Raw genomic sequence first — 26,205 nt, 5'->3', positions numbered from 1 at the left:
AATGGTGACTTTACATGCCCTGGGAGACAGTAGTCAGCCCCAGGGTATGGAGTCTATACTGGGGGGTCACTATGCCACCCCTGTGTTACTGCACTGAGGGTGCTGTGTAACACACATCACAGAAACACATGAAGCCCTATGGGGTAAAAGACCCCATAGCCCATTAAACACATCTAGATTCAAAGAAACACACTCAAATCATGCCCAAGAGTGAGGGTAAAAGAGTCTCACTCTTGGCAGGAGAAAAAAATAAACCCCAAAAATCCAGCAAAGCTGCTGGGGGGGGGACTCACTAGGTTAGGAAATTCAGCCTGAACAGAGAATTCTCCCTCACACTCTATCTCAGGTAACGGAAGGTATTTATTCAGTGTACTTCCTTGTACCCAAAAAGGATGTAACCATGCGCCCTATATTAGATCTGCGCCCAGCGAACAAGTTTGTCAAACCCCAAAAGTTTCGTATGGTGACCTTACAGGAAGTGATCCCACTGCTATCACAGGGAGATTACATGACAACACTGGACATGAAAGATGCATACTTTCATATTTTAATGTTGCCAGCGCGCAGAAAATACCTCAGGTTCATGATAGAGGGCAAACACTACCAGTTCAGAGTGCTACCCTTCGGCATAGCATCTGCACCAAGGGTATTCACGAAAGTACTGGAAGTGGCAGCGGCCCACCTGCGCAGGTTATCCATCCCAGTATACCCTTACCTCGACGACTGGCTCATAACAGGGGATTCTTACGAGACATGCTTCTCAAACACCCAAAAGACTGTAGACCTTTTGTTCCAACTGGGCTTCTCCATCAACGAGAAGAAGTCCAGCTTAGACCCCAGCCAAGTCAAACAATTCCTAGGGGCTCTAATTCGAACAAAGGACGGCCTCGTCTTCCCCTCCAACGAGAGGGTCCAAAACATGCTGTTTCAGATGCCCCAATATGTGGCAGGTCGGGAGGTGACGGTGCGCAAAGCGATGCGCTTGCTAGGAATGATGGCGTGATGTATTTATTTGGTACCTCACGCACGCCTGCGCATGCGCCCAATGCAAGAGTGGCTCAACAGCCAGTGGTGTCAGGCCAGCGGACAATGGGACGATCTAGTGGTGGTCTCGCAGGCCTTGGTTCTCTTGCTACGGTGGTGGACAAAGGAAAACCTGGTAAGAGGGAAACCCTTTGCCACACCCGCAGTGGAAGCCACTCTAACCACAGACGCATCCCTCACAGGATGGGGGGGCTCACCTATCCCATCAGACTGCTCACGGAGTGTGGACTCCGAGCGTAGCATCCAAGCACATAAACCTACTGGAGCTACTGGCCGTGTTCAAGGCACTAAAAGCCTTCCAGGAACACCTACAAGGGAAGACAGTGATGGTCCTTACGGACAGCACCACAGCCATGTACTACCTCAACAAGCAAGGCTGCACCCACTCTCCAGGACTGTCCAAGCTATCCCAGAATATCTGGAAGTGGGCTCTCAAACACAACATGTTCCTACTGTCGCAACATGTACCAGGGGAACTCAATCTGCTAGCAGACGAACTCAGCAGAGACTTCCCTCTGCCCTCAGAGTACGAATGGCAGTTGCACGAAGACCTCGTCTTCGACGTCTTCACACAATGGGGATTCCCAGAAATAGACCTATTCGCAACTCTGGAGAACTCACAATGCCAAGATTACGCCTCCAGGTACCCCCAGAGCCAATCCAAGGGGAACGGTCTATCGATTCCATGGTCAGGGAAATTTGCTTACGCCTTTCCCCCGACTCCCCTTCTCAACAAGATTGTGCACAAGATGCACCAGGAACAAGTTACCATGATACTAGTGGCCCCTATGTGGGCCCGGCAGCCATGGTTCGCTCACTTGATGGAGATGTCTCTATCTCCCCCAGTGAAACTTCCCTGCCCGCACAACATGCTGTCACAGGACAAGGGCAGGACACTGCATCCATGCCCTCAGACCATGAACTTAGCAGCCTGGCTCCTGAGATCATAGAATTTGGACACTTAAAACTCCTGCAGAGATGCATGGACATCCTCAGGGAGGATAGAAAGCCTAACACTCGTCACTGTTATTCTAGCAAATGGAAGAGATTTGTCATCTGGTGTAGAGGAAGAAGCATCAACCCAGTTGACTGCTTCCCCACGCACATTGTCCTGTACCTGACCCATTTACTGGACTCAGGTCTAGTGTTAATTCCATTAAAGTCCACCTAGCGGCACTTTCTGCATACACCACTTCCCAGCTTAAAGTGTCATGGTGGAAAGTCCCAGTTATCAAAGCCTTCATGGAGGGAGTAAAGAGAATACACCCTCCGATAGCAAACCCAGCTCCCGGCTGGGATCTGAATGTGGTACTTACCAGACTCATGGGCTCACCCTTTGAACCCATGCACAAAGCAACTCTTAAAGACCTCGCTCTTAAGACCGCTTTCCTAATAGCTATCACCTCCATTAGGAGAGTAAGTGAACTACAGGCTCTTTCTGTTTTAGACCCCTTTGTAGCAGTTCACAAAGATAAAGTGGTTCTACGCACGCACCCAAGGTTTGCACCGAAATTCATCTCAAAATTCCATGTAAACCAGTCAATAGAACTACCAACGTTCTTTCAAAACCCTTCCAATTCGGGAGAAAAAAGTCTGCATACACTTGATGTGCGCAGAGCTGTCATGTTCTACATGGAAAGAACCAGACCACTGAGAAAGACTAATCAGATCTTTGTCTCGGTGGCAGCAGGAAGAGAAGGAGATGCAGTTTCAAAATCCACTATATCTAGATGGATTGTTCAATGCATCACTCTCTGTTACACTCTTGCTAAGAGAGAACTACCCTTCAAGCCAAGAGCACATTCTACTCGAGGCACTGGGGCATCCATAGCATTCATTGCAAATGTTCCCCTTGAGTCCATCTGCAAAGCGGCAACGTGGAGTTCTGTGCACACCTTTACAAAACATTACTGTCTAGATGCACACTCTAGATCTGACTCCCAGGTGGGACAGGCAGTATTAAGACATCTTTTCTCTACTGTTCCTTCTCATAACCCACCGCCAACTCCGGGTACTGCTCGCTAGTCTATGCACAGCATGTGATTCTAAGCAGATTAACAAACATCAGAAGACAATGCATTACTTACCGTAAAAGCATTTCTGATGCTTGTATCTGCTTAGATTCACATGCGCCCACCCTTCCTCCCCGCGCGGATGGAAGGAACATAGACACCTTTCTACATCTCTCTCTCTTCCTGTACTCACTCACGTATAGAAGGCTCCCTCAGGGCAGAAAAAATACAAACAGAGGGACCTCGACGCGTGAGGGATTGTGGGTACAACGCACGTCACTATAGGGATAATGTTACAGACACGCCTTGTCGACGTCCCCTTTTCGACTACGAAAAACAAAATGCAATACTCCGCAGTGACCACTGGATGTCGGACTATGCACAGCATGTGAATCTAAGCAGATACAACCATCAGAAATGCTTTTACGGTAAGTAATGCATTGTCATTAATAGACGAAACAATTTGGGATGTAAAGTATGCCAAAATGTTGTTCTACTATTATTTTATAACATGTCTGTTGCATTTTAATGAGTGTTATAGATTTGTTTTTACTGTTTTTGAAACCATGTAAAGCAGAGTTGTACTTTTATGGAAATGTATAATTTCCAAATAAAGATAATGCATGTGAATAATTGTTCTAATTTAGATATGCATTTTGATTTGAAATAAGTGTATCGCAAAAATATTAGTTTATCTCTGTTCGATAATGATACAGTGCTACTCATATACTATGTTCTAAATTCTAAAAAGAAATGGAAAAAAGTTTGTTTATACAGAACAACCCACTTTCGCACCTTGAAACACTTGTGTATAGGTGCGTTATAAATGCCATATCATATCATTATCGGGAAATGGGATTACATATAAGTGACTTTTTCATCCTGAAAAAATTATGTGCCACCAAAAGAGAAACTAATACTCCTACGTCCTGTCTGTCCCCTTTCCTCCATACTTGTGGGGGACATTCTCTCCTTCGGGACGGGACCTGAGCACTTTTCTGAAAAGCATTAAAAATGTAACATTTTTGTCTTTCTTTTATTTTTAAGTGGGGTACTGCACGTGGCCGTAACCCCGCCCTCCTGAGCTCCGCCCCGCGCATTGCCCTTCAGTCCTTTTCTCTGCGCGGTTGGGGCTGGATGCACTAGCATCACTGGGCATTTTTATTTTTATTCCCTTTGTCCTTCCTTCCTGCTCTGGTTCCTCGGTCATCTAGTCCTCTGTCTATGCCGGAGCATCTGGGATTTGTGTCCTGTTCTTCATGTGAACGTCGTTTCGCTAGGGCGGATCCCCACTCTCTTTGCTTGGAGTGTCTAGGCCCGGAACATCGTTGGGATTCGCGCTTCTACTGCAACTCCTTATCCGTCCGGGCACTCCAACATCATCTATTTCGGTGGGACTAAGTGTTTTGTCCACCTCATGTCCAGCTTTTCATCGACGAAAAGAAGAAACGCCCGGTAAGTTCTTTACTTTTTAGGGTGAGGAGGGGCTTGTGTAGCTCAGTCACCAGGAGTTCCCCTGAGGTGCCCCAAGGGCCTAATAGGCGCACCAGAGTGTTCTGAGGATTCCTGCAGCGGACGTGCCATTACCGGACACGGTTCCGAGGTTCACCCTTTGGGTGCTAAGGTTCAGCCCAGTTTGTCTGTGGCTCTCGGTACCGGGATTCGCCCCGAGGTCTCCATTTCTGGAGCTTTCCACATTGATTCCGGAGTATGCCCTGAGGTCTCAGTTTCTGGAGCTTTCCATACCGAGTCAAGGCTCAAGGCCCCTCTTGAGGGAGCTATACGTCCCGGGTTAAAACCTGAGGTTCCTCTTTTGGGGCTAAAGTCAGCACTGAGAGATCCTCTTTGAGGGTCTTGTCGGTGAGGTACATCCCTCAACTATCCCAGGGTTGTGGTGGCACCGGTTCTGTCGAGGGGGCAAAGAGGGTAGTTACAGGCCATTACCCCTCCACTACCGGCTCTGCCGAGTTTCCTCCACTAGAGACTAATTTTGGGGCCAGTTGTAAGATGTCCAGTAAACATCCGAGACCCCCAGTACCGGTTCTGCCGAGGATCCTTGTGTCAAGGCTAAGGTGTTAAGTCCCCTGACTCCCCTGAGGAGAGAATTGCCTCATCTCCACATGTGACGCAGTACTCCTCAGGTGTCGACAGAATGGCGGCTCAACCTCCATGGTCCACGGCAGCCATTTTGGATACCTCTTTTACACCGACGTTCATGCCGTCTGGTGCCGGGAGCATTCCTTTTGAGGCTGAGCAGCCTTTTCCACGCTATGTGGACAACAGAAATCCGTTCCGCCCTTCATTTAACTGGCGCGCCCAGACACCGCTGCCTCATACAGTCTCACTACCTCCTGCTTCTGCTGCACTGATTTACGTGGATCTGGCCGGTGGTGGGCCTTCCTGGCAACCAACCTCCTTGCGTTCATGGCGGTATGCCCCTCACGAGCGGCCTCTTCCTGCACCAGCGCCAAAGCCCTCGGCTGAGGATGAGTTTTTTGGGAAGTTTCAGATGCTCATGCACTCTGACCCTATGAAGGCGTATTTCAAGTGTCTTTTTAGGGAAATGTACCCTGAGCCTCCTGTCCCACCTTCTGCCCCGGCTGTTCCATTGCAGGTTCCGGTGGTGCCACTCCCTCCACCACTTCCTTCTGGACCGCCTCCATCTCTTCCTTCTCTGCCCCTTTGTCTCCTACAGAAAAGACACTGGCGGACCGGGACAACACTTTAAAACCCGAGGCAGGTATGCGAGGTGGACCAGTATTCTGGCCCCGCCTCGTTGGATGAGCTTCAAGCAGATCAGGACAGCGATGAGCAGCCCCGCTCGGTGAGAGCATTCCATGACTGGGTCCTGGATATGATGGTCCTCCTTGACATTCCAGTACCTGAGGCCCCCACTCCTCAGGAAGGGGTGCTTTTGGGAGTCTTTACCCTGTCACCTTAAGAGTGTACCGGCCTGTTCCTCCAGAAGGACTTCTTGGGTGAGGCCTGCAAAGTCTGGGACAAACCCTACACTGGGCTACACATCAACAAGAGAATTGACGCTCGATACAGGCTTCACACCTCTGAGGAGATAGCCTTATCTGCTTGTCTGCTCCCGTACTCAACGGTGGTGGCTGCGGCCAAGCCGGCCTCTGCATCTTCAACGGCAGCGGCCCAAATCCTATCCAAGGAGAATAAACTTCTGAACTCCTTGGGCAAGAAGGTCTTTGCCAATACGGCGCTCCAACTTCGTCAATCGAACACTGAGCTCATCCTGGCAGCAGCCAATCTGAGGTTGTGGAAAGAGTTAGCGGATTTCCAGGAGTAAATTCCTGCAGATAGGTTAGATGACTTTAAAGTCGGTTTGTCAGATGCCAGAGTGTTGGCACAGGATCTACTAGAAGCTGCGGCACACCATGTAGGTACCTCAGCTCATGGCCTTATTGTAGGGGTTGACGCATCCAGCCAGGCATGGCTCCCCGCGACAAAGTTTTCAAAGGAAGTGCAAGATAAAGTACTGGACCTTCCTTTTGAATGCAAGGAATTGTTTCATTCTTCTATCGATGAGGAGCTCACAAAGACCAAAGAGTACCCAAACTGCCAAGTCTTTTTCGGTCTTGGCAAAAGCTCCAGCTAAGGCCCCTTATACGCAGAGGTCAGGGTCCCAGACTCGATCCTTTTCTGTGTTCAGGGGGGTTTCAGGATTGTTGTGCGTGCCGAATTGAACCTCTGGTTGGCGGGACCCACCGAAAACAACAACGGCAAGGGGGTCGGTTTTTCTCTAGGCCATCAGCCTCCTCTCCAGGGACAGGTAGTCCCCCTGTGGACAAATCAGCAAAATGATATATTTTTTTTGTCGGTCGCACGAGACTCAGTGACAGCCCATCACCGAAGACCGGTGGGTTTTGTCCATTGCTCGAGCGGGTTTTCGCTTGCCCCTCACCTCTACTCCTCCCCCTCGACCCTTCCAATCCTCCCTTCTAACAGATTGGGACGCCCTCCCCCAGAGCATTGGTCCAGAATCTTGTAGAGCTCGGGGCAGTGGAACCTGTCCCCCTTGGGGAGCAATGGGAGGGCTTTTACTCTGTTCACAGTGCCCAAACCCAACCAGGCTGGCCTGCGCACTATCCTCAATCTTTCCCAGTTCAATCTTTATCTTCCCCAAGAGAAATTTAAGATGATCACGCCTTGCAAAATAAAGTCCTCTCTTCGGAATGGCGACTGGCTCAGTGTAGTGGACCTTCAGGACACTTACATGCACATCCTGATATGGAGGCCGCATCCGAAATATCTGCGGTTCTCCCTGGGCGGAGAACATTTTCAGTTCTGTGTGCTCCCTTTTGGTCTCAGCTCGGCGCCGCATGTCTTTACAAAGATGATGTCGGTCATCTCAGCTTTCCCCCGGCTACAGGGCGTTCATGTATATCCGTATTTGGACGACTTGCTCCTATGCAGTTCTTGTCCTCGGACGGCATTGAGCATTGTCCAGTCTCTCCTCCAGCTCCTGTTCCACCTTGGGCTGTCGGTGAACTGGTGGTAATCTTCCATGACGGTCTCCCAAGACCTGATTTTCCTGGGTTTTCGTTGGAATACAATCAATACCAGTGTGTTCCTAACAGTGGACAGGATTGTGGATCTATCCACCACGTGTCAGCTCTTCCTCCAGTCTTCACACATGACTGCTTGGTGGTTCCAGAGACTTCTGGGTCTCATGGCTTCTTGCATGCTTGCATTTCCTCTTGCACGTCTGAAAATGAGGCATACTCAGCTGGCTCTTCTGAGTTCTTGGTCTCCGGCTTCGAACTCGGATTCCAAGATGATACCAGTTCCATCCTACATGATGATGGATCTGCTATGGTGGTCCTCGACCAACAACCTTTCTGCGGGGACATCATTTCAGGAGCCCGGCCCACAAGTGACGGTTACCACGGACTCCTCCCTTTTGGGGTGTGGCGCGACGCTGGATCATCTCCAGTTATTCGATCTGTGGACACTTCAGGACAGGCCGTTTCATATAAATTATCTGGAACTCCCAGCTGATTTTCTGGTGCTAAAAAATCTTTTCAACTGTCCATCACGAACAAGGTGGTCCATATTTGCACGGACAACTCTGTGGCGATGTTTTATATCAACAAGCAGGGTGGCCCAAAGTCACCTTTCCCTGTGGACCTTCCCATTCAAATTTGGGAATGGGCCATCCAGCATGGCATTTGGCTGCCTGCTGTACACATTCTGGGTCACATTAATGTAACTGCATACTCACTCAGCCGCCAGGCAGTAGCCAGCTACAAGTGGGAAATGAACAGAGATGTTCTCTCCACCATTTTTCACCAGTGGGGCACTCCAGAAGTGGACGTTTTTGTGACCTTTACAAACAGGGAACTTCCTCTTTATGCATCCAGCAACAGTCTCCGAGTCTCTTCCCTAGGGGACGCTCTCGAGATCCCGTGACACAACATGAAGGCCTATGCTTTCCCGCCACTGCCTCTGATTCATCGGTCATTCTGCAAGCTCTTGAATACATCAAATTGCACTCTCCTGTTCATTGCTCCTTGGTGGCCAGCCAGATTCTGGTTCTCGGAACTTCAGCATCTGTCGATTCTTCCTCCGATCAGATTGCTGTTGATTTCCAACCTGCTTCACCAGGCTGATAACCAAATGTGGCACCCCTACCCACAATCATTCAGCTTGGCGGCCAGGTGCCTGAATTCAGATCGTTAGGCAGTTTAACTTGTTCGAGGACAATATGCGCATTATCCAAGCGGCCAGAAAACCTTCTACAAGGTCTCAATATAGGAGCAAGGGCACAGTTTTTGTGTGTTTAGCTAAATAGCTCGACCCCAGGCACGCTACGATTGACAATGTTCTTTCGTTCATATTTCATCTCGCAGCTTCGGGGCTATTGCCACCTATCTGTCCACTGACAACTGTTCTTTTTCTTTGACTAATCCAGTCATTAAAAGGCATTTTGTGGTTCTATTGCATCTTTTTCCACCGGTACGCAATCCTCATCCCAAATGGGATTTGAATGTGGTCCTCCCCGCTTTATGCCATAAACCATTTGAACCCATGGCCACTACTGATCTCAAATACCTTTCTTGGAGGGTCGCCTTTTTTTCATTGCAGTGACATCGGCGAGTATGCTCTGTCTGTAGAACATCCGTTCCTGAGCTTCCATAAGAATAAGGTTGTGCCCTGCACTCATCCTTCTTTCCTGCCTAAAGTGGTTACTGATCTTCATTTGAATCAATCGATCTCATTACCTGTCTTTTTCCCGAATCCGGCCTCGGATGCCGAGAGGGTCTTGCACAACTTGGATGCTAGGCGAGCCCTGAAGTTTTACCTCGACAGGCCGAGTGAACTCAGGGGCTCCTCACAACTCTTTCACATTCAGAGACCCGAAAGGGAAACCTGCTTCAAAGGCAACTATCTCCCGATGGACTGCCTCCTGCATTTCTGAAGCCTATACCATTCAGGGCCTTCAACCTCCAAGGGGCATCCATGCCCACCTTGTAAATGGCAAAGCGGCTGCTGTTGCCTTCCAAAAGTATGTTCCTTGGTAAACCATTGCTGAGGCGGCTACGTGGGCTTCCCCATCAGCTTTTTGTAAGCATTACTGCTTGGACCTGAGCCCCAGTACTGATGCCCAGTTTGGTCAAGCTGTCCTTAAGAATTTGTTCCAGTAAAAGGGTTTGCCATCCACCGAGCTAACTGTGGTGTGTGCTTGGGAATCTCCCACAAGTATGGAGGAAAGGGGATGGGATGTACGAGTATAATAAAGTTACTCACCGTAGTGACTACCTTACTCCAGGTCCATAGTCCGCTTTCCTCCATACGCCCGCCCGCCGTCCCCTCTAATAAGTATCCTCTATTATTGCTTAAATGGTGGCAGACCTGGTGATAGAAAAGGACTGAAGGGTGTTGCGCGGGGCAGAGCTCAGCAGGGCGGGGTTACTTCCATGTGCGTTACCTTGCATAATAATAAAAGGACAGAAATTCTAAATGTTTGATGCTTTTTACAAAAGTGCTCCGGTCCCGTCCCGAAGGACGGAATGTTCCCCATAAGTATGGAGGAAAGGGGACTATGGACTAGGAGTAAGGTAGTCACTACGGTGAGTAACTTTATTATTACTCGAATAGTACTCTGTAGTGAGTGGTGGTGTGCCATTTTTGAAAGTTTGATAGGCTTAAATGAGCAACATTTTTGTAATTTATTTTGCTGAAGCACAATCCTGTAGGGATGGTTTGAAAATGTCACAATGTGGGTCCTGAATGCTTGTGTAGCTCCCTCCCGGGCAGTTTTTTTTCAAGTCAGAGGGATAAGCAGCTTGTCTTTGGCTAAAATCAGTATTTGTGCTGTTTAATTTACAAGGATCTAGCTAGATAAATTGGATCTAGCCCCAGATTCACTTCTAAACCTTATACAACATTTTTAATTTCAGTCTTTGGTTGAAAGTTAATGGTACATGAAAGGGCAGGCAGCTTCCAACTTCTTTGTATGCACAGAACACCATTTTGAAACAGTTGCAGTAGTTTAGGTTCTGCATGACTTTAGGTAGTACAGTGTGGGCGAGGACCTATCTTTTGGCCATGACTGTGGGTTCTATGGTCGATTGGTCAGTGCTTTACCAGTCTCCTGCGTAGCAATTTGAAAGTGATCTGCGTCTCTTTTTAGGATGGCATTAAATACCATCTGGTCGTCTATTGGTGATGACTGCCTTTGCTGAGAGGAAGAAGGTGGGTCCAAACAAATAATGTCTGGGGTATGAGTGGGTGAGAGCCAAGGCTCTTGATCTACTTACTGGCTGATCTTGTTCCCACTCTGGACACTTGTCAGTTGTGTCTTGACCAAAAGGATTGTCCTCATGTTTCCTCTGGTTCTGAATACTCAAAAACCTTCTTTCGGATGGGTTTGAGATTGACTAGGAAGCTTCAGCCGCTTTGGTGGAATGGGACAGGAGTCCTCCTCCTCCTCCCTTAGCCTCTTGGGAAAAATGAATCTTTCTAAGAAGTCCGTGAATTGGGACATTGTATCCATATAATTTTCAAACCTCTGTCTATCCCACACGGATGTAGCAGAAGGGTCTGGAGGAGGGAAAGGCTGCTCAGAAGGGGGAGATTTTACAGAGAAAGCCCTAGAGAGTGGCTGGGTGCCTTCTGCGTACTCCTTTTGACAAGACGGGGTGCTCCTGGGTTGTTCTGCTGCCGAAATAATGTTGCGAGAATCTTGCGTATTTCCGGTGGCTGAATACTGTTTCTACGCGCCTGAAGGCGTTGTTGCGGTTGCCGACTCTTCCGAAGCCTTGGGTGCAAGCGCACCCTTGGACGACGTGTTGGTAGCCATGTGCTTTTCTTATGGGAACGCCCCTATGAGAAGGGAGCCCAGACGCACGCCGAGGGTCCCGGAACGTGAGGTCTGGCAGGCACCATCAAAGTTTTCGGCGGGCCTGTTGCGTTTGGCGCTTCTTCGACGTGTCCGTCGAGGAGGCCTTGGGGGTTGTGTTTTTTTCCTTGGATGGTGCGTGTGTGCCTCTGTCACCGGGGTGTGAACTCCCCATAACAGAACCGGTGGCCTGTCTGTCGGACCATGTATGGGCATCTAGGAACCGGAGGGTTCCGCCGAAAGGTCTGTGGCTTCAATATCGGAGCCATGGCTGCCGCTGGAGTCCTCATCATCCGAGGCGACGGCGCCAACGGGGGAACAACTTTTGGCCTACATTGTGTAGGCCACCCACCGCTTTTGTCCGCCTATCTTTTAACGTCTTAGGACGTAATTGTTTGCAGGACTTACAGGAACGCTTGTCGTGTTCACAAGGTAAGCACCTATTGCATTTGTGATGGGTGTCTTTCCAGGGGTATGGTCTGTTGCACGGCGGACAAAATTTAAATGCAGTCCTCTCCATAGCAGAGGTGAAGGGCAGCCAGACCAGAGAGGGGGAGAGAAGGGAAAAGGAAATGTATTCTCAAAAAGAATCAAACCAGGGCCTCCACTATCACTACTGTAAGGGCCTGGCCTGAAGGCCGAGGCCACATGGTCGACAGATGTCGATCAATGCACCAGTCGCCGAACAGCAGTAGATGTCTTCGGCGTAGGAGTCCATGAAACAGTCGTCGAAGACTAGGCGACCATCAGTCATGGGACAAAGGAAGTAACAATTGAGCAATAGCAACTCTTGCGAGCTCCACATAAGGCGACCAACTAGTTGGGCAGGAAAAAACAATCTGAGGGACCTCGGCGCATGAGGGATTTTGGGTACACTACACGTCACGTTAGGGATAGTGTTACAGTCACGCCCATGTCGACGTCCCCTTTTGACCCTCGAAAGAAAGATGAAATACTCTGCGATTACCATTGGATGTCGGACTATATGCACAGCATGTGAATCTAAGCAGATACAATCATCAGAAATGCTATTACTGTGAGTAATGCATGTCATATCCCTCTTCTGGCTGTTCATTTCTCATCAGATATTGCTCATCCTGCCTCCACTTCTTTGTGTCATTAAGCTAACGAGATAGCTATTTATTTTTTTGAAGCCTTCCCTCGTTGGATTTCTGTGTGCTTCCTCCAGTCACAGATATGAATCCTGGCAGAAGTGACTTAAATATTCATTCTTCTGAGGTTAAAAATTGAGTACCATTAAATTAGGTTAGTAACAGCACTTAATGCAGGGGAATCGGACAGGAAGAACTGTATTACATTTGTAAAGAATATATATATATATTTCTGAGGCTTGTGGAATCTGCTTAGATCACATGCTGTGCATAGGCCGACATCTAGTGGAAGCTGCGGAGTATTACAGTTTGTTTTTCGAAAGTCGAAAATGGGCGTCGACACAGGCGTGCCAGTAATACTATCCCTAGTGTGACGTCCACTGTACCCAAGATCCCTCACGCGTGTAGGATCCTCAGATTGTTTTTTTCCGCCATACTGGTCGGAAGCATCTTGCGGAGTTCCCTGGCCTTAGCCATACTTTTGCTGTTATTATAATTTTAATTCTTATTCATTCCCTTCCCCACCCCAACGTCGACCCTCAACCTCGACGACGGCTGGAGAAGTCATCGACCGTCGACTGCTGCACGACGGATCTGGGCCTCGGTAGGCCGCTGGCCTCGGCCCGGGCCTAGTAGGCCGCTGGCCTCGGCCCTTACAAGTAGGGAGAGTGGGGGGTGGTACATACTCTTCACTCTTGATATATAGTTACATTTATATATATTCCTACACTTAGCAGCCCGCTGCCTTAAGGTGCGTATGGAGGGTACCCCTTTTCAATTCTGCCCCAAGTGCAATCGCAAATACCCTTGGGTCGACAGGCACGCCACGTGCAATCTCTGCTTGCCGAGGGATCACCCCGAAGCGAACTGCAGAGCGTGTAGTAGGTTTAAACCTAAGACACTTAAGGACCGTTCGACAAAGCGTTGGGCCCACCACGCCAGGCAGGAGGCCATGGCAGCGGAGGGCGCCTTCAGCGATGGCAGCGACGCCGTACTTTCGGACGGCGAGGGCATTACGGCGTCGAAAGACAGCCGACGAGCGCAGGTCCCCGACCTCGGAAGGTCGTCCGGCAGGGCGGCTATGGGGAAGACCCCCGGCGACGCAAGCGCTACACACCTAACACACACTAAACACACTAAGACCAACCGGACCTCGACGACGTCGACTTCCCGGAAAGAGGCACAAAAAGAATGGTCCGACTCGGTGTCCTCTGGGCGCTCTCGATCGAGATCGCCTCACGACGCAAGGCAATCATCCACTCTTGCCAAGAGTGCCTCGCTACACACACTAACGGAAGTTCGATCGTCGGGAGACGAAGACGACTTCCACCCCCAGGCCGCGCTCCAAGATACCGAGACCGCGGTTAACATCAGTGAGGCCCCACGCCCGAAGCACACAGATACCTCTCCAGACCCTCGACGCCAGGCGTCGAAAGTCTCTGGGGCCCCCAAGGGACAGGGAAAACATTTTTCCACGCACGGAGAAGGGGGGAAACAGCGGAAAGCACAGCCTTCCACCCCTGTAAAGCCTAAGCAGACAAGCAAACACAAGTCTACCCTTGAAAATAAATCACCTGCTAAAGTAATACCCTGTTCCAGGGAATGGTCCAGTGAGGACATAGACAGGGTTATGTCTAGGATGTCTTCCTTGGCTGATTTTTATGATAAGAACCCAGAACACTTTCTTTCATATAACCCTCAAGGGGCCACACCCTCAGGCTCCTCCGATCCTATCCCGCTAAGTAAAGAGCCCCGGGTCGAAAGACCTGAACCCTTCAAGGTTCAGCCTTACTCCACTCCATATTCTACTCCACTCCCCAGTTATCAGGGACAAGTTTTCCCTGAAGAGGACCAGGAGTTTGCATTTATGGAAGAACAAACCGGGACAGATTACTATGCAGAGGATGAGGACCTGGAGGAGGGAGAAGATGAGCAGGAAATTTACAGAGTAGATTCCCCAGTACAAAGCGAAGCCCCAGTTACTGACTCTCCAGTTGATAACCAGCCCCTCCTTAACGAGGTTCTCGCTCGAGCAGCGGAACACTTCCACATCGACACCCACGGTGTACAGGAGGAAAGGGACTTCGCGGAGGAGTTTGTAGGAGAGAGAAGACCGGTCGCTCAGACCATCCCTATCCTCAAATCCATCCAACGAAGAATAGATCCTTCCCTGGTGAATCCTAACCTCACCAGAGCTGTCAACCCCAGAATTGAAAAGATTTTCCGGGCAGCCCAGTCTGACCCTCTGTATATAAAGGGACATCTTAAACCAGATTCCCTAGTGGTGACCAACACTAGAAAGAGGGCTGGCACGCCCTTATCTTCATCAGAAGCTCCTCCCGACAAGGAGAGCAAAAAACTTTACGGGTTTGGCAGAAAGGTAGCCTCAACGTCCGCCTACCAAGCAAGGATTGCGAATTCCACCACCCTGTTGGCTAGTTACAATTGCCATCAATGGGAAGAAGTCGCGGCGCTCATTGCCTCTGCTCCAGAACCGCTAAAGGGCCAGCTGGCTCGGATCTCGGCAGAGGGGAGAGCCGTGTCTGGTTGCATTTTAAAAGCAACTTTCGACGCCGCTGACAACGCAGGGAGATTGATAGCAGAAGGTACTGTTATCAAGAGACATGCGTGGTTACGGCAGTCGGGATTCAAGACAGAAACCCAGGCTTCTTTAATAGACAAGCCAGTGGAACCCGACCTATTGTTTGGGAAAGCGGTCGAAGACGCACTTAAAAATGCCAAAGATGAATATGAGACTCTCAAATCCCTTGGCCAGCTTACCAACAAACCCCCTAACCAGAGGGGGAACAATAATTTTCGTCGCCCACGCGGCCAAAATTCACAAAGAGGCAACTATGCCCAGGGACAAGGTACACAATGGAATAACAACCAGCAGTCTACCCAGAGTTACGGCAGGGGTAACAAGAGAGGTCGTGGAAGAGGCAGAGGCAGCCCCAACTAGGGCGGGGGCACGCCTCCACCAAAACAGTGACGCTCAGTTCAGGGTCCCTTGCCACGCAACCCCAGTAGGGGGACGCATTTCCACCTTCACCCAGGCTTGGGAAGGGATCACCTCAGACAGATGGGTGCTGTCAACAGTATCCGCAGGATATTGTATAGAACTACTGCAGCGTCCCCGGAATCATCCTCCACGACAAAGAGTGCACTCCCTAGAACATCAAAGGATCCTTCTCGAGGAGATCGCCATTCTGCTAGAAAAGGACGCGATAGAACTCGTCCCAGGACACCAGGTAAACAAGGGTATCTATTCAACTTACTTCCTTGTGCCAAAGAAAGATTTGACAATGCGCCCAGTATTGGACTTACGGCCTGCCAACAAATATGTCAAGCCCCAAAAATTCCGTATGACCACGCTACAAGAGGTAATCCCCCTCCTAAAAAAGGGGGATTACATGGCAACCTTGGATATGAAAGATGCTTATTTTCATATTTCCATGCTCCCAGCGCACAAAAAGTACTTGCGCTTCAAGGTGGACAGTCGCCACTACCAATTCAAGGTACTGCCCTTCGGGATAGCTTCAGCACCAAGGGTATTCACCAAGGTACTGGCGGTGGCGGCTGCACACCTACGCAGGGAAGCAATCCCGGTGTACCCTTATCTGGACGACTGGCTCATAACGGGGGAAACCCCAGGAATTTGCAGGTCAAACATTCAGAGGACTATCGACCTCCTCCACGAATTAGGCTTCTCCATCAACGAGAAAAAGTCAAGTCTGGTGCCAAGCACCTCAAAACAGTTTCTAGGAGCTATCCTAGATACTCAGAAAGGATTGACCTTCCCTTCGGAAGAGAGAATTCGGAATATACTTCTGCAAATTCCGCATTATCAGTCAGGTCAACAGATAACAGTACGCAAAGCTATGCGGTTACTGGGCATGATGGCGTCATGCATTTACCTGGTCCCCCACGCGCGTCTGCGCATGCGTCCCATGCAGGAATGGTTGGCGAAACAGTGGTCTCAGGCAAGTGGTCATTGGGACGATCTAGTGGTCGTTTCGCCAACACTCGTACAGAGCCTACACTGGTGGACAAGAGAGAATCTCGCAAAGGGGAAACCCTTTTACGATCCCGAAGTACAAGCCGTGGTGACTACAGATGCATGCCTGACTGGGTGGGGAGCTCACCATCTCCACCACACAGCTCAGGGTCTCTGGTCTCACTCAGTAGCCAAGAACCACATCAATCTGCTAGAGCTTCTGGCAGTATTCCGAGCGCTAAGGGCGTTCGAGCCCCATCTACTGAACTTGTCGGTGCAGATCAGGACGGACAGCACGACAGCCATGTTCTATCTGAACAAGCAAGGGGGGACTCGTTCGCCAAATCTGTCCAAGCTTGCCCAGAAAATATGGATATGGGCACTCAGACGGAACATCTTCCTGTCATCGCAACATGTTCCAGGGGAGCTCAATTCCCTAGCGGATGCTCTAAGCAGAAACTCCCTCCCGGAAGAACACGAATGGGTCCTTCACAGAGACGTAGTAGAAGATCTCTTCTCTCAGTGGGGTTTCCCCACTATAGACCTATTCGCCACAAGCGAAAACAAACAATGCCCAGGATTTGCATCCAGGTTCCCCCAGCCGGACTCCCAAGGGAATGCCCTGTGGATGAACTGGTCAGGGATGTTTGCGTACGCTTTTCCACCAACTCCTCTCATCAGGAAGGTGGTGTACAAGATGAACAAGGAATCTATGACGCTCATCCTAGTTGCTCCCATGTGGGCGAGACAACCATGGTTTCCACACCTACGCAGGATGGCGGTGTGCGAACCCATCAGACTCCCAGCCTGGTACAACCTACTGTCCCAGCAACAGGGTCAAACAGTGCATCAGGAACCCAACTCTATGAACCTAGCAGCATGGCTCCTGAAGTCATAGAGTTTGGACATCTCAAATTACCACAGAGGTGTATGGACATTCTAAAGGAGTCCAGGAAACCAAATACAAGGCACTGTTACTTTGATAAGTGGAAAAGATTCGTTATCTGGTGCCAGAATAAACAAATCAACCCGGTTGATTGCACTCCTTCCAACGTTGTGACATACATGCTCCACCTGCTGGATGCAGGGTTGGTTTTTAACTCGCTGAAAGTACACCTGGCAGCCCTCTCGGCTTACACCACATCCCATAACAAGGTCTCGTGGTGGAAAGTACCAGTGGTTAAAGCCTTCATGGAAGGAGTAAAGAGACTTCACCCTCCTATTTCGAACCCACCGCCAGGATGGGACCTCAACGTGGTGCTAGCTAAGCTCATGGGACCCCCATTCGAACCCATGCATAAAAGTAGTCTCAAACACCTGACTTATAAAACGGCCTTCTTAGTAGCCATTACCTCCATAAGAAGGGTCAGTGAAATTCAGGCTCTGTCAGTGCAGGATCCTTTCTTTACTATCCACAAGGACAAACTGGTTTTACGCACACACCCTAGGTTCTCACCTAAATTCATATCCAAGTTCCATGTAAACCAGTCCATCGAGCTTCCGGCTTTCTTCCAGAACCCGCAAAGCTCGGCTGAGGTGAAACTACACACCCTAGATGTGCGTAGGGCGGTCCTATACTATGTAAATAAAACCAGACCGCTAAGGAAAACAGATCAACTGTTTGTCTCCGTAGCTACAGGCAGAGAGGGGGATCGCGTCTCTAAGGGCGCTATCTCGAAGTGGATTATCAACTGTATACAGCTGTGTTACTCTCTTTCTGACAAGACTCTGCCTTTTACGCCAAGGGCCCACTCTACTAGAGGCATTGGTGCCACTCTGGCTTTCATTGCAAATGTTCCCCTCGACACCATTTGCAAAGCGGCTACTTGGAGCTCTATTCACACTTTTACTCAGCATTACTGCATTGACACTCATTCCAAGACAGATACACAAGTGGGACAAGCGGTTCTAAGACACCTGTTTGCTCATGACCCTTCTCACATCCCACCTCCTTCTTCTGGTACTGCTCGCTAATCTATGCACAGCATGTGATCTAAGCAGATTCCACAAGCCTCAGAAGGGATACATTACTCACCGTAATCGTATTTCTGATGCTTGTATCTGCTTAGATTCACATGCGACCCACCCTTCCTCCCCTCCGAGAGAAGGCGCATGATTGCTTGTAGTCTTACCTTTTCTGTCTATCTGCTTGGATTATCTGTACTCACGCTACTCCTCATGCTTCCTCATGTCAGAAAAAATACAATCTGAGGATCCTACACGCGTGAGGGATCTTGGGTACAGTGGACGTCACACTAGGGATAGTATTACTGGCACGCCTGTGTCGACGCCCATTTTCGACTTTCGAAAAACAAACTGTAATACTCCGCAGCTTCCACTAGATGTCGGCCTATGCACAGCATGTGAATCTAAGCAGATACAAGCATCAGAAATACGATTACGGTGAGTAATGTATCCCATATATATATATATATATATATATTTTATGATTTGGTCTTGGTCCATCTCATCATACCTTGCATACCCTTAAGACAGAAACCATTATTCTCAACCAGACTCTCGCTGGTCTCAAGGTGATGTTGCAGTGGTTGGTGAATGTATTTTTTTTGTAGTTTGCCAATCTAACTAATCTTGTGTTGGACAGTTTGCCAACATTACAGTGGAAGTTGATATCTATTTTCTCAAGTATGGGATCTTTCATGGATTCACATGCTCATGAATATTCCCTGTTGTCCAGTTGGGAATCCTTGGTAATATTAAAGCAGCTTGCTTTAAAGCTTAAACTGCTGATCACTTATATAGCATATTGTTGTTATTTTGGCCAATACTGCCCCAGCCAATGGTATTAGTCATCCTCCGATCCACCCCATATGACCATCTTCCGATTTTTACTGCACGTTTACATGTTGGGAGTCCTCGTTTCGCTCCTTCGAAATATCGTCTTTTATACTATTTTTGAAATTGTTTTTTCCATCATTCCTTCTTCATCCATCAACTTTGTCACTGCTGTTAGCAGGGATCTGTTGCCGGTGAAGATCTGGACCATCGACTGATCTTCTCGCCGTGTGAGGCCTTCTTCCTGAGGCCTCCTCCATGCAGCCATGGCAGACGCCAGCAAGAAAAGCCTGTTTAGGCCCTGCTCCAAGTGTGGCCTTACGAATGTTTTTGTAGATGACCAGCATGAAAAATGCCTTTATTGCCTGCACCCTGACCACGATGTGGACAACTGCTCCATTTGCTAGTCCTTTTCTCTCAAAAACGCAAAAAGATCGCCATCAAAGGTTAGTCACTTGGCTGGAGGATGGTGACAGGGCAACTGACTCGGCCACAGTCCATAGACACGCCTCTGCCAGGGTCAGCAGACCAGTGGAAAAGACTCCCTCTGTGAAGAGGTCGAGATCACAAGCGGACCCGTCCATTTCAGGTTCCAGTTTGGGATTTGAAGTTTATATGCGCCCATTTGAGCCGCTCCACTCATGTCCTTTGAGGCTGCTGACTTTTAAAATCATGCACTTAGCTTTTACATTTCACGGATGGCTAAAATACGTCAAGATGACCAACCTTTTGTTGGGTGCACTGGTCACAACTTGTGACTAGCAGTCACAAAACAAACATTATCCATGTTGATAATACTAGGAATTACAGATTGCTACAGATTGGCTGGGAAAGAACCCCCAGAATGCCTGATGTCCCTTTCCATGAGGGGCATGGCAATGTCTTCTGCTTTGCACAGATGGCTGACGATAAATGACATTTGTCTGGCAGCAACCTGGTCTACTATTCACAGTCACAAAATATTACTGCCTGGCTTCGTCTTCAGGCCAGGAAGGAGCATTGGGAAGGCAGTTTTACGTTCTGTCCGTGACAAATCTTACAAATAAATCTGAACGTTCTTACTCCCTCCTCCAAAACTGACACTGCTTTGGTAGCTTAAAGATGAGGAATACGTGGGAGGACACAATCCATTCGAAGAACAAGTTACTTACCTCCTGGTAACGTTCTTTCGACTGGATATTCCTCCCACAGATTCCTCATTATCCCTTGCAACCTACCCTGCAGTAGAATGTCCATGCATTGCACCTTACGTGCTTTCAAGGTCTGATACTGCCTTGGGCACACAGAGCCGGTAATTCTGTAAGAAGAAGGCGTAAAAACAAAACTGAAGCTAATGGGTTCTGCATGTGCTACATATGCAGCAATGATGTCGACCTCGAGACGGCGGCCCTAGAGGGACATCGCGTTGTTTGCATCGACGCACAACACCCTCTGCCGAAAGTTGTTTTGCTGAAACTGGAAAGGAAGATATCTAAAGATGAGGAATACGTGGAAGGAACATCCAGTCTCATCACCCTCTCTGCCTCCCTCCTGCACTTTGCGATTTTTGCATCTATCCTCGGCCTCTGTTCCACCAAATGATTCCACTCTTTCTCCTTTCTTGTACCACACACTGGAACGCTCTACCGCCACCCATCATAGCAATCTCTCCAGTGGTAGCCTTTAAGATGGCCCTAAAAAGCCACTAGTGACTCTTGAGTGAACCCCCGGATCCTCAACTGACACTCTTCACCCTTCCCCTCCCTATTGCCTCATTCCTTATGCACTCCCTTCGGTAAATATATAAGTAATATTGTTAATACTGTATAGAATACTATTTCCATGCTAGGTACTCTCTTTACTGTCCCCCTCTTGCCGTACCACCACCTACTACTACAGGTTGTATGTTCACCCATTCTCCCTCTTTTCCCTGCTCCCATATGTACTGTTTCCAGAATAGTTGTTCAAAACTCTATTCTCTATATATTCACTAGAATAAAAATAAATTAAAGACTGGTCTTCTAAACACTCTTGGGAATGCATATGCCCAGTTGCTCATTGATTATTTCCCCTCAGTCTTAATAGTGTTTGTGACAGTCATTCTTAATCATGGGACAAAGAACTGGCACATTTTCCATCCCGTGCAAGCACTATGGGATCTAGACTTACTTGCTGAACAGACAGCCTAAACATGGCCGGAGAGAACATGCTGAGGCAGCTTCAAGGATGCATGTATGCACATTTTGACACTTTCTGTTTACAAGTTCATATTAAAGTTAACTCCAATGTGAAGGCCGAGTTATGACCAGGTTGTTTTGCGAACATATTTACATGCAAATTTGCATTTGCAGTTCTATCGTCTCATTTTAGGTCCCTTGATACTCAATTGATCAATAGTGGACGCATGGACAAGAGGTTGCAGGATTAGAAATGAAAGCTTCTATTACAGATAGTTTGCACTGGGCAGTGAGGGTTTGGGAAGCATTTGTGCACTGGATCCAAAATTGCTGTTGTTGCCCTTCATTGCTGCAAGATAGTTGCTGGTCTTCCTGTGTGGTTTTATAGTGGCATACAACACTGGACTTAATCTAATGAGGATTACAGTTTATCTGAACATTTGCATTTGTTAGGCCACTGTGCACTGATTTTTGCAATGTGACACTTTGCAGGAGTAGCTCATTAGTTTATATTCTGTAATTGGATCGGTGCTGCCACACTCTGATTTGAAGGACTTGCTTTTAATACTTAAAGTATGTAGATCAACTGAAAAGAGTCAAAATGTGTTGAACCCTAGCATGTAACTATTGAGGCCAGTAGGAAAGTAAATGACTATTGATTATTTTTTCTTTACACTTTTAGACCTTCAAGAGTCTGGTCTCCTGCCAATGAATTTAAAGAAACCTCGCCAAGAAAATGAGCAAAGCCACCATACCTCCAAGAAAAAGAAAAAACATTATGACAGAGAATCTAAAAAAGGACACGGAGAATATCATTGTCACAAAGAAAGTAAGAAAAAAATGTGGACAGAGAGAGACCACGGGATGAAGCACAAAAAGCCGTATGCCCCATGGGGATACAACACAGAAGAGGATTTTCCCAGAGGAACTTCATTTTATTCCAACAAGCGAAACACGGACTCCCCCATAAAGGATTTTGATCCTCTTTTGATTAAACATGTTAAGAGGGCACAGTCAGCTGGTTATCTTCAAGAAGAAGTGAAAAAGAAAAGGAGGATAAAACATAAAGGAAGACAGGGCCACAGCCCAGGTCCTAACGAGAATTTGTTTTGTATAAAACAGAGGCATAAAAAGTCAAAGAAGCACTTAGACTAGCACCTAAATCACAAATGGACAGAAACTTTGTGACTCACAATACTCTTTTTATTTGTTTTCTTAACTGATCAGAGCTTGAGTCATTCATAGTTGGTGTGACTGGGCTACCATCTCAAATCTCAGTTCTTGTTTAAAGTGGCTTAAATCACTGAGCTGTCAACATCTTTATCTCCGAACAAGGCAGGTGGGCAATGGTCCTTTAAAGATATTGATAGTCATGAACATGCTTATGCAGTGATGTTCATTTTATTGGATAACATATAAAAAGGGATAGACTACAACAATGTAAATTTACCCCTTCCAGTCCCTGTACAATCTTTTGTATTACAAAAGGCATGCAACTGCAGACACATTCAGCAGCTGTTTGTTTGATCCACTATTCCTCTTGGTTGAGAAATGCAAGTCCCCAAATGTTGGAAGACCTCTTGTGATAACCACCTTGGACTAATAATGGCAAATGTTTGTCTTTTGAAAGCATCCTATTAGAAAAAAGGTTTTAATTTTAGCTGTAAAGTTCCATTCATATTTGCAACATTCCCATTATTTAACACTTCTAATCCACTATTCCACACTTGCATTAAAAGTCCAAGATTCTTTTTGCCCTTTTTGTGTGTAAACTCGAACTGGGCACCCAAACTTTCAAAAGGAGAACCTAACAAGCCTTTTACTTTGGTACACTTATTGCGCTACTATTGGGATTAGTAGACTTTTTTCCCTTTTTATTTTATTAACTTTTTCCTGTTGGTTTACGCTGATGATATGTGAGGGTGTTGCAGTTAAAGAAATGTTATCTGCATCGATTGATTTTACTTTGTAAATCATGTGTAGTGGAAGTTCTTTTGTTCTGTAACTAATGAGGACTTGGTTTTGTGTAAAAATGGAGGAATACGCTTGAAATAATGCATACTGCTCCCAGTGGCAGAAAGTGCTTGTCATTTTTAACATCTACAGAGGTCTGCAATCTGCGGCTCTCCAGATGTTTTGAACTACGAGTACTATGATCCCCCCCACCTTTGACTATGATAGGCTGATGGGAGTTGTAGTCTAGAATATCTGAAGAGCCAAAGGTTGCAGAGGCCCTGCTCTAGAATAGGAACATGCTGATTAGATGATTGTGTTGTTTTTTAAGCTCCCATATAAACATACTTTAATTACTGTGCACCCCTTATTTGATGGTTCTAAGGGTAAGGTAAAAATATTTTCAATTGATGCTTGGCTGGGTAAAGGTGGTGGTTAAATAATTCCTTTATGAAGAAAGACCTCACAAATATGGCCGCTGTAGCCATCACTTTTTGTGGGTTAATGTGGCTCCAAGTTTGGCTTTGCGCTTCCATTTAAGGTATGTAAGATAAGGATATTAAGATTAGGGCCCCTCGGTAGAAGATACTTCCCTACAGATCTGGTCCTTAATAAATGCTAAAAGTGACTCACTTACCTCCATGGTTTAATTCATTCCAGAGAGTCGTTTGGGGTCTACCAGAACCATTAGGCTAGTCCAGTCCCTCTTCCTCAATGTTCATAAGATATCTTGCTCTGACACAGGCCCCGTTTTCTTTGCTCTTTCGTCTCAAGATACAAGAGGTTTGTGACGTCTTGAGATGTTTACCCTTTTCACTGGCACATATGTGCTTTCATAGGTTGGGCCTCCACACAATCTGAGAAGGGGTATGAGAGCCAAGGTCTTACCGTGGTGCACCCAATGCCTCATACAAGGTGTTCGAATGTGTTTTCTAGACCGGAGGGTTATGGTTCAGGAAGACAAATGCTAACCTTGGTTGCAGTGCGCCTCTCCGTAATGCCAGAATCTTCAAGTGATTATTGTGGATGAACTGTCGAGCATAGTCCCAAGAGGAGAGTGGAGCGGCAAAGAAGGCACATGGTAGCTTATAACCACACACATCAACAGTTCACTTATAATATACTCTCTAATACGTTTGGCAAAAATTGCTGTACAGCAGTTTTAAGTTAAGTAACATTTTATAGGATGGTCTTTAGGGGCAGTGACTTCTGCATAGGTCACTTAAAGCAGGGTTTGCAGTTTATTTAGATCCGGTACATAGAACTTTCCAAAATCTCTTCTAGGCTACAAACAGGAGCCAAATAGCTCCCCTCAACTTCAAACCCTGGTGTAAGCACATATCACGGTTGTGCACTACCTTAAAATGCTTTCCTCGTGCATAATGGTAAACTATGCAACAAAGCCAGCTGACTTGCGAGGAGGCTAGTCCAAGGACCCTGGATGTGCTCAAGCATGGTGTAGGGCTTCTGACATTGATATGTTAGCCGCCTCTGAGGAAACAGCAGTGCAGGTACTGGCCCGGGGTTCAAAGGAAAGGAAAGGAAGGGAAGCGAAGGGAAAGAAAGGGAAGATGAGATAAAATATTGTAGCAGTCCAAAGTCTTGGATACTGCCTTTTACCATTGTGTTTCAGGGGAGCTTGGCAAGAGACCAGCCTTTTCAGTAGTTGCTAGTGCTATTCAGATGAGATATGAGATGGGTAAATTGGCTTAGCCAGCCGAGTCAAGAGTTTAGGGGGGCACTGTTGTGGTTCCCTCTGGTCCTGGAGTGATGTCTGGAGTGTGCAGATTTCTGCAGATTGTAAAGTGCAAGAGCAGAGCCTTCTGCCTTTATTTGGTGATACTTCTTTCCTCTTGCTTTAGGATGATTGCCAGCATGTGGCCAAGACATGATCCATACAACCCTATTCTTTTGCTGATTTTAGGGGCTGAATTCACATTCAGCCTCTAATCAGACATACTACACCTTTCAAATCCTTGGTGGCTACTCAGTCAGAGAAGGCCAGCGCATTCAAACCTTCACAGACGCCCTCCTGGTCAAACATTCATGATGTGCATTCAGAGTGAATCCCAGACACCCATTTGTATATCCCGGTAGATCTAGCCATGGGCTTTCTGAGCTCCCAACCCAAAGCCCCAGGCATGCAATCGCCATACATGGCATGCACTTATTTCCATGCTTGCAAGGTAAACGCAGCCACTTTGTATTATCTCACTGGACCTCTTAGTCCAGGTTTCAATTTTAATTGTGACCTGCAGGGAATCTGCATTTGATCCCAAAATGGCCGCAGCCGTGTTTAGTCTTCTAAAGCATTAAAACAGCTGTCACTAACCAGTGAGCATGGGATGCTTTCTATATCCCTAATATATGTTAACAAATTGCATTTTCAGGATACATATTCCTGAAAATGTAATTTATTAACATTATAGCAATAAGCCCCTGTTTGAAGGGATTGTGTCCTCCAACGTATTCCTCATCTTTGACATGTAATGACCTGCTTCGGCAAATTTTCGTCAGAGGGCGCCCTGCGTCATTGGCGTCCAGTCGATGTCCCTCGAAGGCCTCGGTTGAGGGTGACCTCATCCGATGTTATAAGTAGGATGCATGGCACCCATTGGCCTCAGTTCCGATTTTCAGCAAACGTGTTTGCTTTGTGAAACTTGGCGCGCCTTGCACTTCTGAAGTACTGTTATTTTCTTATTCTTCGGCAATGTCTTTGTCTTCAACCCCGATGACTCCTCGTTCCGGGTTCAAAAAGTGAAAGGAGTACGGC

At 47.6% G+C, this 26,205-nt stretch overlaps 1 protein-coding gene across 2 annotated transcripts in view; it reads left to right on the top strand.

Annotated features, from left to right (window-relative positions):
* Positions 1 to 24,060, top strand: part of ZCCHC7 (zinc finger CCHC-type containing 7) — a 607,337-nt gene extending 583,277 nt beyond the window's left edge. The window contains exon 9 of one of the 2 annotated variants that reach the window (XM_069630519.1): positions 22,162 to 24,060. In XM_069630519.1, the coding sequence (XP_069486620.1) occupies positions 22,162 to 22,634 (473 nt within the window). In that variant the 3' untranslated portion in view covers positions 22,635 to 24,060. The remainder of the gene's footprint in view (positions 1 to 22,161) is intronic. The other variant, XM_069630520.1, reaches the window with a different exon arrangement.
* Positions 24,061 to 26,205: the final 2,145 nt, after the last annotated feature.

Source organism: Ambystoma mexicanum, chromosome 6q (genome assembly GCF_040938575.1).
Source record: "Ambystoma mexicanum isolate Mex_15411 chromosome 6q, UKY_AmexF1_1, whole genome shotgun sequence".
In the NCBI taxonomy this organism is placed as follows: domain Eukaryota; kingdom Metazoa; phylum Chordata; class Amphibia; order Caudata; family Ambystomatidae; genus Ambystoma; species Ambystoma mexicanum.
Note: the sequence above shows the minus strand (reverse complement) of the source record. Positions and strands in the feature narration are given on the sequence as shown.